The 14,488-nt window shown below is 38.9% G+C and overlaps 1 protein-coding gene across 1 annotated transcript; it reads left to right on the forward strand.

Annotated features, from left to right (window-relative positions):
• The first annotated feature begins 1,933 nt into the window (after positions 1-1,933).
• On the forward strand, positions 1,934-11,221 carry LOC121296898 (melanin-concentrating hormone receptor 1-like). The gene is made up of 2 exons (XM_041222804.1): positions 1,934-2,340; positions 10,573-11,221. Exons 1-2 carry the CDS (start codon positions 1,934-1,936, stop codon positions 11,219-11,221), a joined length of 1,056 nt encoding a protein of 351 aa, XP_041078738.1.
• The last annotated feature ends 3,267 nt before the right edge of the window (positions 11,222-14,488 follow it).

Consider the following 14,488-nt stretch of genomic DNA (forward strand, 5'->3'; position numbering starts at 1 on the left):
TTTAAATGCATTTTAAGGGACAGAGTGAATACAAACAAAAAAGCAGCTACAGGTGCATTATCCGAACAAAGCAACAGTCTTTCTTACTTTAAACCCTTTTCAGGCTCCTGCTCGGTAACTTTCTTTCTATGCATCCAAAAGTCTTCTTGACCTTTTAGACTGTGATGAAGTCATTTATTTGAGGAGATTATATGCATGTTTTTTAAATAGATCATCTCCACAATTTAATTGCCAAATGTTATTACTGAACATCTGAATTTCAAACACTGAGCTACCTTCAGTCTGCACAACATGTACACTACATTATTTAATTCGGTGCAATTCCTTGACATGCTATTTGCTTTCTCTTTTTCTTGGGGCAGTATCTTTGACTATTATTTTAAACAATATTTGCATTCGCTAATTTAAACTACATTTCCATAAGAGAGCAGAGGACCAGCACGACAGTACAAGTGTTGTTCCCTACTGGTCCAACACAGGCTTTCTTCAAACTGGATCATGTTAACACTTCCTTAGTGTAAGAACCACTCGCTCCAAGGGGGCTACAAACAGAGGGGGGATTTTTAATACGTAGTCTGATGTCAGTTAGTGCGATAAGACACTTTGATCAGGTGCTTTTTATTCAGACACAAAGCTACGGGGAACAGCGTCACCAAGAAGCACAGAGACAACAAATATACAATCAATGAAAATGTTTTTTATTTGACAGCACTGTTAAAAGCAGCAACAACACATGTCCAAGCAGATTTTCCATTAACCAGGCGTAAATAGAGGATAACAAAACAAACACTGACCATTGTAAAAACACAAAACATATAACACGTTGTCTGTGCAGGCCAGGGTAGGGAACATCACAGCCAGAGAAACATCTGTACAATCTCTTACTTTACTTTCTAACGACAGAGTACAAACTCGTAATTCACTCACGGTCATTGTTCAAGGCCGGAGTACTGTACGTCAGGAGTAAGTCTGTAAGTCTGTAAGTCTAGGTATAGGCTTGTTTCACTTCCTTTTATTACTCTTTCTTCACAACAAAGGACAGACAGACAGACACAACCCCCCCCCCCCCCCCCCCCCCCCCCCCCCCCTACCGGTAGGTCAAACGTTAAACGATGTGAGCTATTTATATTCAGAGGGTAAAAATCTCAATAATTAAATTAGGCGCTACCCAATAAGGCATAACATGTGAACTGAATGGAGAAGTTATTAAAAAATGATACAACGATTACAGAGTGTTAGTCAGTAATATATAAACGTGCACCAATTAAATGAAAGTGTAAAATTATACAAGCGACAAATACATGAAAAATAAGAGCATTATTGTTACACCAGCATACAGAGACAGCAGTCCAAAACGAAGTGTCTGAAGGTCTTTAAAATAATGCCTCTTTTCTCTAGCAGTAACTGAAACATAATTAGAGCTTTAACTGAGCTGCTGAATTGAAATCTCTTTCAAGTAGTGTTTCAGATTGTAACATTTAGAAATGAGATTCGTTTTCATACTTCGAAACCCCAGGCTTACGCCTACAGAATTATTCTCTGGGTGAGAAAATAAATGTGAAATGCATGCGCACGTCACTTCCAAACTCTCATCTGGTTAACAACACTGCTGAACTGGGCAGTCGAAACGTGTGTCTACTTCGCTTAAGGGTGGTGCACTGCATTACATCCTCACACATAGCAGGCTACACTACTGCTAACACAACTCAGCACGGGTGGAGCAAGAAGTTTTTTTTTCAGCATTTCTTTTGGAATTTTCTGCCACTCTGCAGAACCTAAGATGCGCGACTCACCGCGAAACTGGCGATAATAGCATGAGTATGGTCGCTAGCTGGTTAACACTTTTGTCTCTGCTACTTATCTCATATTATGCTTTTTTAACAGAACCTACTTTTGACAGATATTATTATTTTTCTCTTGTTGCTGCATGAAAATGAACAGATCGGTGTCGCTCTGCCAGGAGACCGGGTTTTACAATCTTTCCAACGGCGAGTGCCTACTCAACAGGAGCTCTGCCACGGACGCCGCTATGGACAACGCCACTCTCATGCACGTCCTGCCCTGTGTATATGGCATACTGTGCATCGTTGGTGTCGCCGCTAACAGTTTGGTGATATACTCTGTGGCCTCCTGTAAGAATAAAATGGTTTCTGATATTTACGTGCTGAACCTGGCCATCGCTGACATGCTGTTCTTACTGGGCATGCCTTTTACCATCCATCAGCTTGTCAGAGACCGACACTGGGTCTTTGGGAATGTCATGTGCAAAGCGGTGACTGTGGTGGATGTAAGCAATCAATTTACCACCGTGGGAATTGTTACAGTATTGTGCATAGACAGGTAAGAGTTTTTTTTTTTTTTTTTTAAACAGCGTCTAGAATTGAAGGATGAAGGTAGTGCGCGGATTTTGGAGAGCAACTTTGTGCCAATTATTATTATTATTTTTTTTTTTAAGTTTTCTGTTCAAAGCGTTTAAGTTTGTTTGTTGAGAAGATATATTAGTTTATTTATTTATTAATTTATTTATGTATTATTTTATTTATTTATTTGCATCCATTTTATTTTTTCTTTTAAGATTATTTTACTCAGTTGGAGGAGACTCCTGTCACAGACACTTTGCGCAAAGTCTGCGGACAATCAAAAGGAAATACGGGTAACAACGTTTGGCTGGAAAGAAAATGTGTCACGATAATTTGGTTCCACAAATGGTTATCATGTGCTGCTGTCGGCGACAGTGATGTGCACCAAAACAGATGAGATCTGTACAATCAGTATTTAAGGCAGTGGCACAGACTGGAAAGTTTGAGCACAAAGATTTGCTTGCTGCTGTGTGGACAGGCAGACTTAACCTCTGCTCTGATATCCTGACAGGAGTGTTTTGCAAGAATTGGCAGATGTTAACACCAGTAGCATTTGTTACTTTCACTATGGCATCTGCATAAAGCTAATTAATATACAAGTTTGGATGCAACAAATACTTTTTTCTCACTCAGACCCCCTGCTTACTAAATATCTTGCTGTCCCAGAAATATATATATATATATAGTAAAGATTTGAATGAGCAAGCTGTCTCACTGGTTTAATGGTACCCCCAAATGTTCTCCCTTTTCTTAGAAAGCCGTGCAGTGCAGCAAGTCACTCAGCCTACTCACTCACAACATATTTGGTATCCCTGAAAAAACAATCCTCTCCTTTATAAAAAATATATGCAAGGTTGTAATGAGCAATCTGCCTCAGATGTGGCATCCCAAATATGATCCCCATACTATCACTTATGGGTAGAAAACGAATGTTCCATCCAGTCATTCAGCATTGGAAACGAATAGGTCACATTTTGGTAAGATATGATTTATTGAAGAAAGAGTGTGAAACAGTATGAAACACTGTGAAACAGCTTTTTCCTACCCATGTTGTTATACCCATTTGAAATGCTGTTACAACCTATATATTGGACACTGGACAACCTCAGCCCCCCAGACACTCTCTGAACCAAAGACACTGATGCTAAAGAGATGCTGAATCCTGGTCAGTCAGCGCTCCAAAGACACTGATGCTATAGAGATGCTGAATCCTGGTCAGTCAGCGCTCCAAAGACACTGATGCTATAGAGATGCTGAATCCTGGTCAGTCAGCACTCCAAAGACACTGATGCTATAGAGATGCTGAACCCTGGTCAGTCAGCGCTCCAAAGACACTGATGCTATAGAGATGCTGAATCCTGGTCAGTCAGCGCTCCAAAGACACTGATGCTATAGAGATGCTGAATCCTGGTCAATCAGAGCTCCAAAGACACTGATGCTATAGAGATGCTGAATCCTGGTCAGTCAGCGCTCCAAAGACACTGATGCTATAGAGATGCTGAATCCTGGTCAGTCAGCGCTCCAAAGACACTGATGCTATAGAGATGCTGAATCCTGGTCAGTCAGCGCTCCAAAGACACTGATGCTATAGAGATGCTGAATCCTGGTCAATCAGCGCTCCAAAGACACTGATGCTATAGAGATGCTGAATCCTGGTCAATCAGTGCTCCAAAGACACTGATGCTATAGAGATGCTGAATCCTGGTCAGTCAGCGCTCCAAAGACACTGATGCTATAGAGATGCTGAATCCTGGTCAATCAGCACTCCAAAGACACTGATGCTATAGAGATGCTGAATCCTGGTCAGTCAGTGCTTGGGCTCATTGGACTCCTGACCGGTGCAACAGGGAACTGGCCTCATGTGCTTTTCCTCTGTAACCCCACGGAATGCAAATAACTATGTAGAGCTACTGGTGGGTCCTCATCTTCATCCTCATATTCACACATCCAAAGCACTAGCAGAGATACACTCAGAGGATTCACCCATCCAAAGAACTGGTAGAGATATACTCAGAGGATTCAGAGATACACTCGGAGGATTCAGAGATACACTCGGAGGATTCACCCATCCAAAGAACTGGTAGAGATATACTCAGAGGATTCAGAGATACACTCGGAGGATTCAGAGATACACTCGGAGGATTCACCCATCCAAAGAACTGGTAGATACTCAGAGGATTCAGAGATACACTCGGAGGATTCAGAGATACACTCAGAGGATTCAGAGATACACTCGGAGGATTCAGAGATACACTCGGAGGATTCACACATCCAAAGCACTGGCAGATATACACTCAGAGGATTCAGAGATACACTCTGAGGATTCAGAGATACACTCAGAGGATTCACACATCCAAAGCACTGGCAGAGATACACTCAGAGGATTCAGAGATACACTCTGAGGATTCAGAGATACACTCGGAGGATTCAGAGATACACTCAGAGGATTCACACATCCAAAGCACTGGCAGATATACACTCAGAGGATTCAGAGATACACTCGGAGGATTCAGAGATACACTCAGAGGATTCACACATCCAAAGCACTGGCAGAGATACACTCAGAGGATTCAGAGATACACTCTGAGGATTCAGAGATACACTCGGAGGATTCAGAGATACACTCAGAGGATTCACACATCCAAAGCACTGGCAGAGATACACTCAGAGGATTCAGAGATACACTGGGAGGATTCAGAGATACACTCAGAGGATTCAGAGATACACTCAGAGGATTCAGAGATACAGCCAGGTCTTTTTAAAATTCCAAAACATGTCAGCCAGAAAAGATTGCCTCCAAGTTCTTAAACCTTTATAATGCAGAATACTCACAAATAAAAATAGAGAAACACAATGCAAACACAGGGGGTCGTGTTGGATGATACATCCTGTATTAGGGCCATCATCATGCCATTTTATCAAGAGAAGCACATATCCAATTGAGATTAAACTTGCTAAGGACATTCTACAGCACAAGTTATTGAGAGTGTCAAAATCTGGCAGTACAGGTATATGAAGAAGACTGTCTCAATTTCACATTTTTTATTCCATATAGAACTGCTTGAATTATCAGTATAATGTAGTATGGAGTATACAGATGTGTTACTCTGTATGCTGCATTTACATATATATAGGTTTTGTCTGTTTTACCATGGAAAGCTCCTAAGGCAGTTCTAGTAGAAATTGGATATGGACATTTGAGAGTCAAGTATTCCTTTTAATTTATGTCCAATATTTGGTACAGTGGGACCCCTGCATACAGCTCTCATACAGCTGTGAATCAATTAAATATTCCATTGTATTTAAAAAAGGACATGTCTACCTCAATAATCATAATTTAGTGCCTCTGTTAATCATAGACTATAGCAGTTCTGATTTATGCAACACACTGGCAAATCAATGACCTCACGAATGAGATTTTGAGGTGCCCTGGGCTATCGAGCCTAAAAATAGAAAAAAGGCAAAATGAAAAAAGTGGCAAGGATGAACAAGGATGTTTTCTAGGTGGGGCAGACAGGGTATAGGAGGTGAAGATGTGTTTTGAGAGGACATTAAAAAAAGCAATAAAATAACCGTAATGCTAAACAGTAGGTTGACTAAACAACATTTGACAGCCATTTTATCCAGTGTGACGGATTTGAAAGTCAGTCTGTATTCCATTGCATGACTGAAGCCGTAGAGTAGATCAAAAACATGTGTTTTCTGCTTAATCCGTTTATAGCCATGCAGAGGTTTACCCAATATCACTAGACTTCAGAGAAAGACATTCAAGTTGAGTAACAGACAAACAAAACGTGCTTCCTCAGTTCTGTCAAATTTTATGTTTTTTGATGTCCGCAGCTGTTCTGTTTTCATGCTGACCTGTCAGCTTTCTTTTTGATTCTGAAACCATCTTTTTAAACCCGTCTACTGGATTAAATATGAGAAATGATGTGCTGTGTAACTTGAATGTTACTCCCAGGATTCCCAGGCATTAGCAACCACAGGTAGATACCAGCAGGAACATCACATCGGAGGTCAGGAGATCTACCATAGAAAATTAATACAGCCTGAAGACAATTTTTCACAATACAGTTTGGTATGCACAGCATCCTTCTTACTGCACACTTATGTTTCATTTTTAAAGTTAGTTCCTGAAATGGTAAACTAATGAACAATCTTATAATCATTAAAACTGTATACATTTTTTTCTCTTTAATTTCTAAATATTTTTAAGATTTTAAGATGACCACACTTCAATGTTTTTATATTTTCAAACCCCAAGCAGCTCAGTGGGCAGAACAGCCAAGAATATTCCCACTTTTCAAATCCAAACTGAAAAACTGTAATTATTTTCTGCTTGAAATGCCTGTTTGCATGATTAATTTAATTGAGTTACAAAGAGCAAACGAGAACATTTCAAAATCACAAGAGGCAGGAAAGGTTAAGTGTATTTACAGCTGGTGCTGCTAGGAATATAACCTGCTGGAATTCTGTCTGCTTATTTGGTTAGAACCTTTTTTAAAAATCTAAAGAGGTCAGCTCCTCAACCTATAATTTATTTACTGTTATCTTGTTCCAGAGAACACCTGTCACACATTGAGGCAGAATGCAGCTCACAGTGGAGCACTGTGTGGGTTTGCTGTTTAACCAAAAATATGAAAGCCAGGAAGAGACTCACCATTCTCTACATTTCAGTCATTGAAAACCACTGTCTAAATGGATTGTTACTTACTATAATGCTACTAGGAATGATACAAATATCAAATAATACTACTACTACTACTACTACTACTACTAATAATAATAATAATAATAATAATAATAATAATAATAATAATAATAATAATAATAATAATAATAATAATGTATCCCACGTCTGTTAAATGTTTCTAGACATTTCGGTTGTGAATGATAATTCCATTTTTGTGTGATGTGGGATGCTGTCCTTCCATCTTGATGTATTTATTTACATGAACTGCTGCAACACTGCGAATCTCGGACGATGCACTTTTGACCTTTGTCTCTGTACCCTTTAGCATTAGAAATTCTGTCTCCTTTCATTCGTGAGAACCCGAATAGCCCTGCGTTTGGGAGTTATCATGTAGAACGTCAGTAGCGCATGCTTTTTTTTATTAATATCCTGCCCACGACACCCTGAGCTGTTTCATTATTGCAGTCACTCTTATGGTTAAAGATACAGTTCTACAGGTTAACAGAACGCATGTGGGTCAGCAGGTATGCTGTCAATTTAACTTGATTTGTGATGACCCAGTATGTTGAAACATCCAGGCTTTCATTAAGGTGTATCTATGCAGGGGCACATTGTTAACACTGCCAGCCTATTCATAATGCCACTGTTGGCAGCTTCCTTTGTAGCTTGTAATAGCTGCAAAGGTGCTCTTGTAAAAAAAAAATAGAGCATTTGTCAGGGTCAGTACACTGTCCTTTAATAAGACTGACAGTGCCCTTTCAATTGGGAGACATTTATTACAGCAGTCACATATCTGGAAGTCGAAGCGCTGTTACTGTGTGATTGCCTGCAGGGGGAAATAGGCATGTGGGTAATGCATGCCACACACACTCCACTCCTCCTTCCAGTTCAAGCATGGTAGATTACACAGCAAACATAGCAGATTCTCGTATAAAATTCAGACCAGGTCAAAACAAACATTTATTTTGAAAATGAATGGATCAATACTATTTATGTAAGTGTTAGTGAGCTCTTTGTCATCCTTAGCTAGTAGGAAATAAACATACTGGTACAGTGCTGTTATTTCTTTATTTGATCTGCCTTAAAAAGATCATCAGAAGAAGAACACGCTTATCACGCTTTATCTGTGTTTAAATGTGAAAGGGTTATTTCTGAAAGGATCAGCTAGTCTTGCTCTCACTGTATATTAAAAATTAATGTCTAGTGCAAAGGATCAGATATTATTCAACTCACACCTTCTGTGTCTCTCTACTGGTGTATATACAGGAGAGAGGGAGAGAGAGAGAGAGAGAGAGAGAGAGAGAGAGAGAGAGAGAGAGAGAGAGAGAGAGAGAGAGAGAGAGAGATACTGTGTTCTCAAATAAAATGTTGAATACCATTTTAATTTACATTTTAGCACCACTATATAGTATATTTTAGGATAACCTTAATCTTTAGGTAATTACCATGGCATATAATGCTGCTTTGTGTTTTCTGTGCTGTCTGTCAAAATATTTCCTATATTTCATTTGTATGGCATTAGCCACGGCAAATGTGTCTTGCAGATGGTAAGTGTTTTTTATCTGTTTTCACTGTACAATGTTGTACATAAGCATGCATAATCATGTGTAAACAGAGCATTTGACAGAGCGAGCAGACAACATGTTTAATCTTTTTTAATCTTGGGCTTGCTTATGTTGACATTCACTTGGAGTGCACTCTGTCGCTGCAGTAGTTAAATTTCATTCTGTTGAATAATTCCTTATTTTAAATAACCATTCTTTACAGATCTTATAAAAGATCATATTTATTTTTTCCTAATGACATTGGACAACGCTATTGTAACTTATATTCAGCTGTACACCCCGGTCCTATTATCTCGGTGGGAACCTTTTTATTCAGCGGCTTATAAGAAATGAAATGAGATTCTCTATCACACTGATGGAGCAGTTTTTAGCTTTTTTTCATGTGGCGAAGCTGCAGGTGACAGCTGAAGCATATCCATTGACTAGCAAAAATAAATAAGAAATAAGGAAACATGAAGAAGAAATGATGAATCTTTTACGTATTTAAAGGCGAAAAACTGTCAAGGAAGATTATGGAAAATAAATACACAGAAAAGACACTCAAAAATGTAATCCATACAAAATAACTTGTTGATTCATGCTTTTTAAAGGCAACAATAGAACGTTCCAAGGAACTTGTCCCCTGCTGTTTGTGATGTAGTTTGAGGAGTCTCTCTCTTGGTTTGAGTTGACTTGTTGTTTGTGATGGTGTTTGAGGAGTCTCTCTCTTGGTTTGAGTTGACTTGTTGTTTGTGATGGCGTTTGAGGAGTCTATCTCTTGGTTTGAGTTGACTTGCTGTTTGTGATAGTGTTTGAGGAGTCTTTTGGTTTTGCTTGACTTGCTGTTTGTGATGGAGTTTGAGGAGTCTCTGTCTTGGTTTGAGTTGACTTGCTGTTTGTGATGGCGTTTGAAGAGTCTATCTCTTGGTTTGAGTTGACTTGCTGTTTGTGATGGCGTTTGAAGAGTCTATCTCTTGGTTTGAGTTGACTTGCTGTTTGTGATAGTGTTTGAGGAGTCTTTTGGTTTTGCTTGACTTGCTGTTTGTGATGGAGTTTGAGGAGTCTCTCTCTTGGTTTGAGTTGACTTGCTGTTTGTGATGGTGTTTGAGGAGTCTCTCTCTTGGTTTGAGTTGACTTGCTGTTTGTGATGGAGTTTGAGGAGTCTATCTCTTGGTTTGAGTTGACTTGCTGTTTGTGATGGCGTTTGAGGAGTCTATCTCTTGGTTTGAGTTGACTTGCTGTTTGTGATAGTGTTTGAGGAGTCTTTTGGTTTTGCTTGACTTGCTGTTTGTGATGGAGTTTGAGGAGTCTCTGTCTTGGTTTAAGTTGACTTGCTTTTTTGATGCATTCTGTGTTCTTTTTGTTTCATTTAAATTTAATATGTATTGAATTCATTAATCTGGATTAAACATTGATAATAATGATCTCAACAATCAATGCAAATGCTGAGTTTAGAAGCTTTGCATGTAGTTATAACAACAATATTATTGGTGATAAAAATGTGACTGTGGCTATCAACCACCAGCAGAAACCAATACTTCGTGCAGGGTTTCCATAACGACTGTATTTCAAAATGTCAGCCAAGCTGAACTATTGTTTCAATGTAAAATCTCTTAGAAAGCATAATACCTTTCAAGAAAAAACATCACTCTTGATTGAAATGGGCTGATTATAAATGCAGCCTAGACTAAATAAGTATGTAATGTTCTGACTACTAGAGCTCAAAAACCCACTGCTCTTATGTTTCCCAAGACTATTCCTGCAAACAAGCATTTGCCTTTCCCTTGGGAATGTACTTATTGAATTGAAATATTGTTTATACAGCATGAGGCACAACCTTAGCAGAAGTGATCTCTTACAGTTGCATGTGAGTCAAAGTGCAAGTCCGATGGGGAAACCTGGAGGGAACTAGCTTACTTGTTGTCCAAGGCCCTGCTCAGTTCACAATCTCATCCCCATTTTCTTTACGTTTCAGGTATGTTGCAATAGTCCACCCAGCCTCAGAGAGGAGGACAATCCAGTGGACCATGGTCATCAATGCCCTGGTGTGGACTGGCAGCTTCCTGCTGACGGTACCGGTCATGCTGTACTCCAGGACCATCCGAGTGGGAAAGGCAGAAGTGTGCGTCCTGGACCTGCCTTCTGGCCCCACAGACATGTACTGGTACACCCTGTACCAGTCCACCATGGGCTTCATCATCCCCCTCATCATCATCAGCACTTTCTACTCACTCACGCTCTACCACGTCTTCAGATCCCTCCGCAGGGTGCGCCGGAAGCAGTCCATCTGGGCCAAGAAGGCCACCAAGACGGTCCTCTTGGTCATCGCGGTGTTCCTGCTCTGCTGGTCGCCCTTCCATGTCATGCAGGTGCTCAACCTCAGCACCGTGGCCCCCACTCCTTCTTTTCTCTACGCCTACCACATCAGCATCTGCCTGAGCTACGCCCACAGCTGCGTCAACCCCCTCATGCTGCTCTGCTTTGCACAGAACTTCCAGGAACGGCTCTGTCGGAGTAAGCAGTCCCACAATGGCCAGCTGAGCACCTCCAGGCACACGGTGGTCAAGACCGAAGGAGGCTCCACAGTCACAGCAGACACTAACTATCGGAGCACAGTTATTTAAAAGTTTTAGGTGCTGGAAGGACTGATTGAAGTTATTGACATGAAAGTGTAGCACTTTCAACTTGCACTCCTAGTTTCTTTGTCAGGATACCAGGATCGCTGCCTCTTGAGGATTTGTAAGCTTTTGATCCAGAATTGTGTTTTTTTTTGTTTGAAAAATTAGAAATGAAATAGTCCTGTGTTCATCTGAGCTCTCTTCCTACCTCTGCCTCAATTGTTTCTTGGTAGGTTTGTTATGTAAACATTTAATTTGGCCATTGAGACATAAAGGCGGAGACACAATTTTCACTTTTTTTCAATAATCTAAAAAAACTGGGTTGATAGTTTGGGTTTATACATTTTTGCAGGGACTCTCTCATAAATACGTTATTTAATGCAATTTTATTTTCTGAAAACAAGCACACATTTGTCATTTACCCATAATTTACATGACGCATGTTCAAAGCATTTTCTCCACTATTTAATTATAACCACTGCTCATTTCACAAACTAGAACCAAACAACTAAAGTCATGCAGTATAAATAATGCACCAAACTATCTTAAAAACTCTTAAGTTATTTACTTGTAACGTCAGGTTCAGTGCAGTCCTGAGAGGTCACGATTAAATCAAGGTTCATCTGAATGTAGCACTAGGTTAACTATGGTTGTACCTGAATGTGTAAAAATATCTTTGGATTGCAGTGAATTAGAGGGTTATTATTGGCATCAATGTTTTGATTACATTATAATTTCATAAGAGGAAAGCTTAAGTGATTTATGATTAAGCCACCAGAACGCATGATATGCAAATATATCACGGGGCAATCAATGCCACCCATTGTTTTATAATATAGGGATCAGCTTTTGTTTAAATAAAAAGATTTGTAATTTTAAAAACACAATAAAACATAAGAACAAGCTGAATCAGCATGTGGGTTTCTAGCCTCTCTTCTGTATTATGTAAGAGGTTACACTGTGCAGTTTATAGCAAAGGAAGGGTTGACGAATGGTTCACTAAAATGCAGACGCTGCACCCCACATTTCAAAAGACATTGAGCATTTATGATATGCACTTTTTCTTTTGTGAGGGCTAGAGATCAATTATAAGACGTATCTAGATATTATGAGTCAATAACTCAGTATGCAGCACAGCCTCACTCCAAAGCCCCTGGAACCTGTTTTAATAGACAGCCACTCAAATTAAAGAAGTGCTTTCTCTTGTTAATTTGTTTTAATGGTAACACTGTAGTTTTAGCATTATAAATAACCAATCAAATGTGTAATGAAGGGTGTTATAAAAAATTATGAGATGTGTATTAATAATAACATGCTATGTCAATACAGTGTCATAAGAACATGTAGCTAAGGGCCTTGCCATCTAAGAAACCTAACAATATGTGTTATTCAAATGTCATTGTAATAAACTGTTAACCTATGTTAATAATTACCTGTATGTAAACTTCTATAACATATGTATGTGTGTTCTTGCAAAAGGTTCCTAAACTGGAGTGTTGCTGTGAAACTTTTTAGTTAAGTAAAAAAAAAAAAAAAATAGTAAAAAGAAAAACCTTTGGCTTTGTAAACCATAACAAAATTCAATATTCAATGTTTTTCCTTGTATAAGTCTTTTCAGGTCTGTCTCACTGATTGTGTGGGGCTGCTTTGCATTTGCAATACAGTTATTATACACTTTTTTCCATTTAATTAATTTGTTTGTTGTTTATTATCACTTGTAACAGATACCTAAACTAAAGTGCTACCCTTTTTTATTTTTTAAATCCCATTATCCTTAAAAAGGTTGGTTTAGAACCAGTATAGTGCTGATAGAAATAAGCTTTTGGATTGAAACATTTACTACCAGACTTCAGTATACGTTTTCTAAATATATTCAAAGCAAATGCAGAACTGAATGGAGATGTTCTCATCCTAATCAATGGTACAATATGGAATGCAAAGGCAAAAAAATATTATTATTATGCATCATAACCATGTTAAACAGTGTTTACTTGTAATGAAAAATTGACTATGCTTGATGCAATGAGCTTATTATATACCTAAACAAATGTTGCGTTATTTCTGTACATAAAACTTGAAATGGCCAATGTTCAGTCAAAGTAGGTATAGCAATAGAAATTGTGCATGCAACTATTCTATCAGTACTGCAAACGGAGTGCCTGGCATACTGCTACAATAATCATTCAGACCATTTATGACATGCTGATATACAGTAACAACCTAAATACAAAATAAAGCACGCTGTGTACAAATAGCACCTGGAGCAGTATGATAACCCAGTGTAACCCCGTGCAAAATAGTCTTTGGACTGTGCATTGTCTCAGAATGCCTGGAGACATCTCTGACCAGCTGTTTACTTCTGTCATTACCAACATGTGGCCAAATCATATTACAACCCTGGGCCTAATGAATAGTGCACACATTGTAACACAAGTGCTGGTATTGGTTAGTTAAGTGCTTTTCATGACATGCCAGCTGGAACTATTCCAATAGTAGAAACAGTAGTACTTTCTATCAGAGTAACCTGTGCAGATTGTCATGTGAGCAAATAAATAAAAAGCACACAGTACATTAGAAAACAGTAGATAAACAGGGAGAGAACATTACATTTGAACATGTTTCTTGTTCTGTATTTCAACTAATGATACAAAATAGACTGTTTGTTATCTAATTGCCAGTAAAAGCATTGCTGTGCTGTCTTCACTGTGAAGTCCCTGGTTGGGAATTCTATGCTATAGTAGTACAATAGTAACAATAGTAGTACAATAGTAACTTATTGTATTTTATTCCCCTGGTCTATGAATTCAAAACACATACTGATAAAATGATATGGCTTCATGAATGATTATAAGATAGGGTAATCCTCTTTGTCAATTCCATTGGTTGCTCAGCCAGCCAATCATAGGGGCAGAAGCCTGTTTATTTGCTGTGCAGGTTACCATTGATTAGAGAGAGTATTTGGCATTTGGGAGTAAAACTAGAAAGTTCAGGGTACAATTATAATCTATGCCAAGCAGTCTTCGTTAGCCCACCTACCTGTTGCCCATAATTGCAATATAGTTCTTGGCAAATTAAAATGGCAGATAGTTCACCAATGTAGAAAGGTTAAAACATAATAATCAATGTTTTGCAATTGTTGTCTATTATCACCAGTGATGTTATGTCACCAGATCAACATTTTGTTTTGTTCTGTGTGGTATTTCAAAAGACAAAGCTGTGGAAACCATTGCACTTCCTGGTCCTCTCTGTGTGCTTACACAGCTTCTAAAACCT

Source organism: Polyodon spathula, chromosome 22 (assembly GCF_017654505.1).
Source record: "Polyodon spathula isolate WHYD16114869_AA chromosome 22, ASM1765450v1, whole genome shotgun sequence".
In the NCBI taxonomy this organism is placed as follows: Eukaryota; Metazoa; Chordata; class Actinopteri; order Acipenseriformes; family Polyodontidae; genus Polyodon; species Polyodon spathula.

Excerpts from the sequence above, each read along its gene's own strand:
- LOC121296898 (XM_041222804.1), top strand. The coding sequence starts at position 1,934 with ATGAACAGATCGGTGTCGCTCTGCCAGGAGACCGGGTTTTACAATCTT. Across the intron at positions 2,341-10,572 it reads ACAGTATTGTGCATAGACAG|GTATGTTGCAATAGTCCACC; the intron begins GTAAGAGTTTTT and ends TTTACGTTTCAG.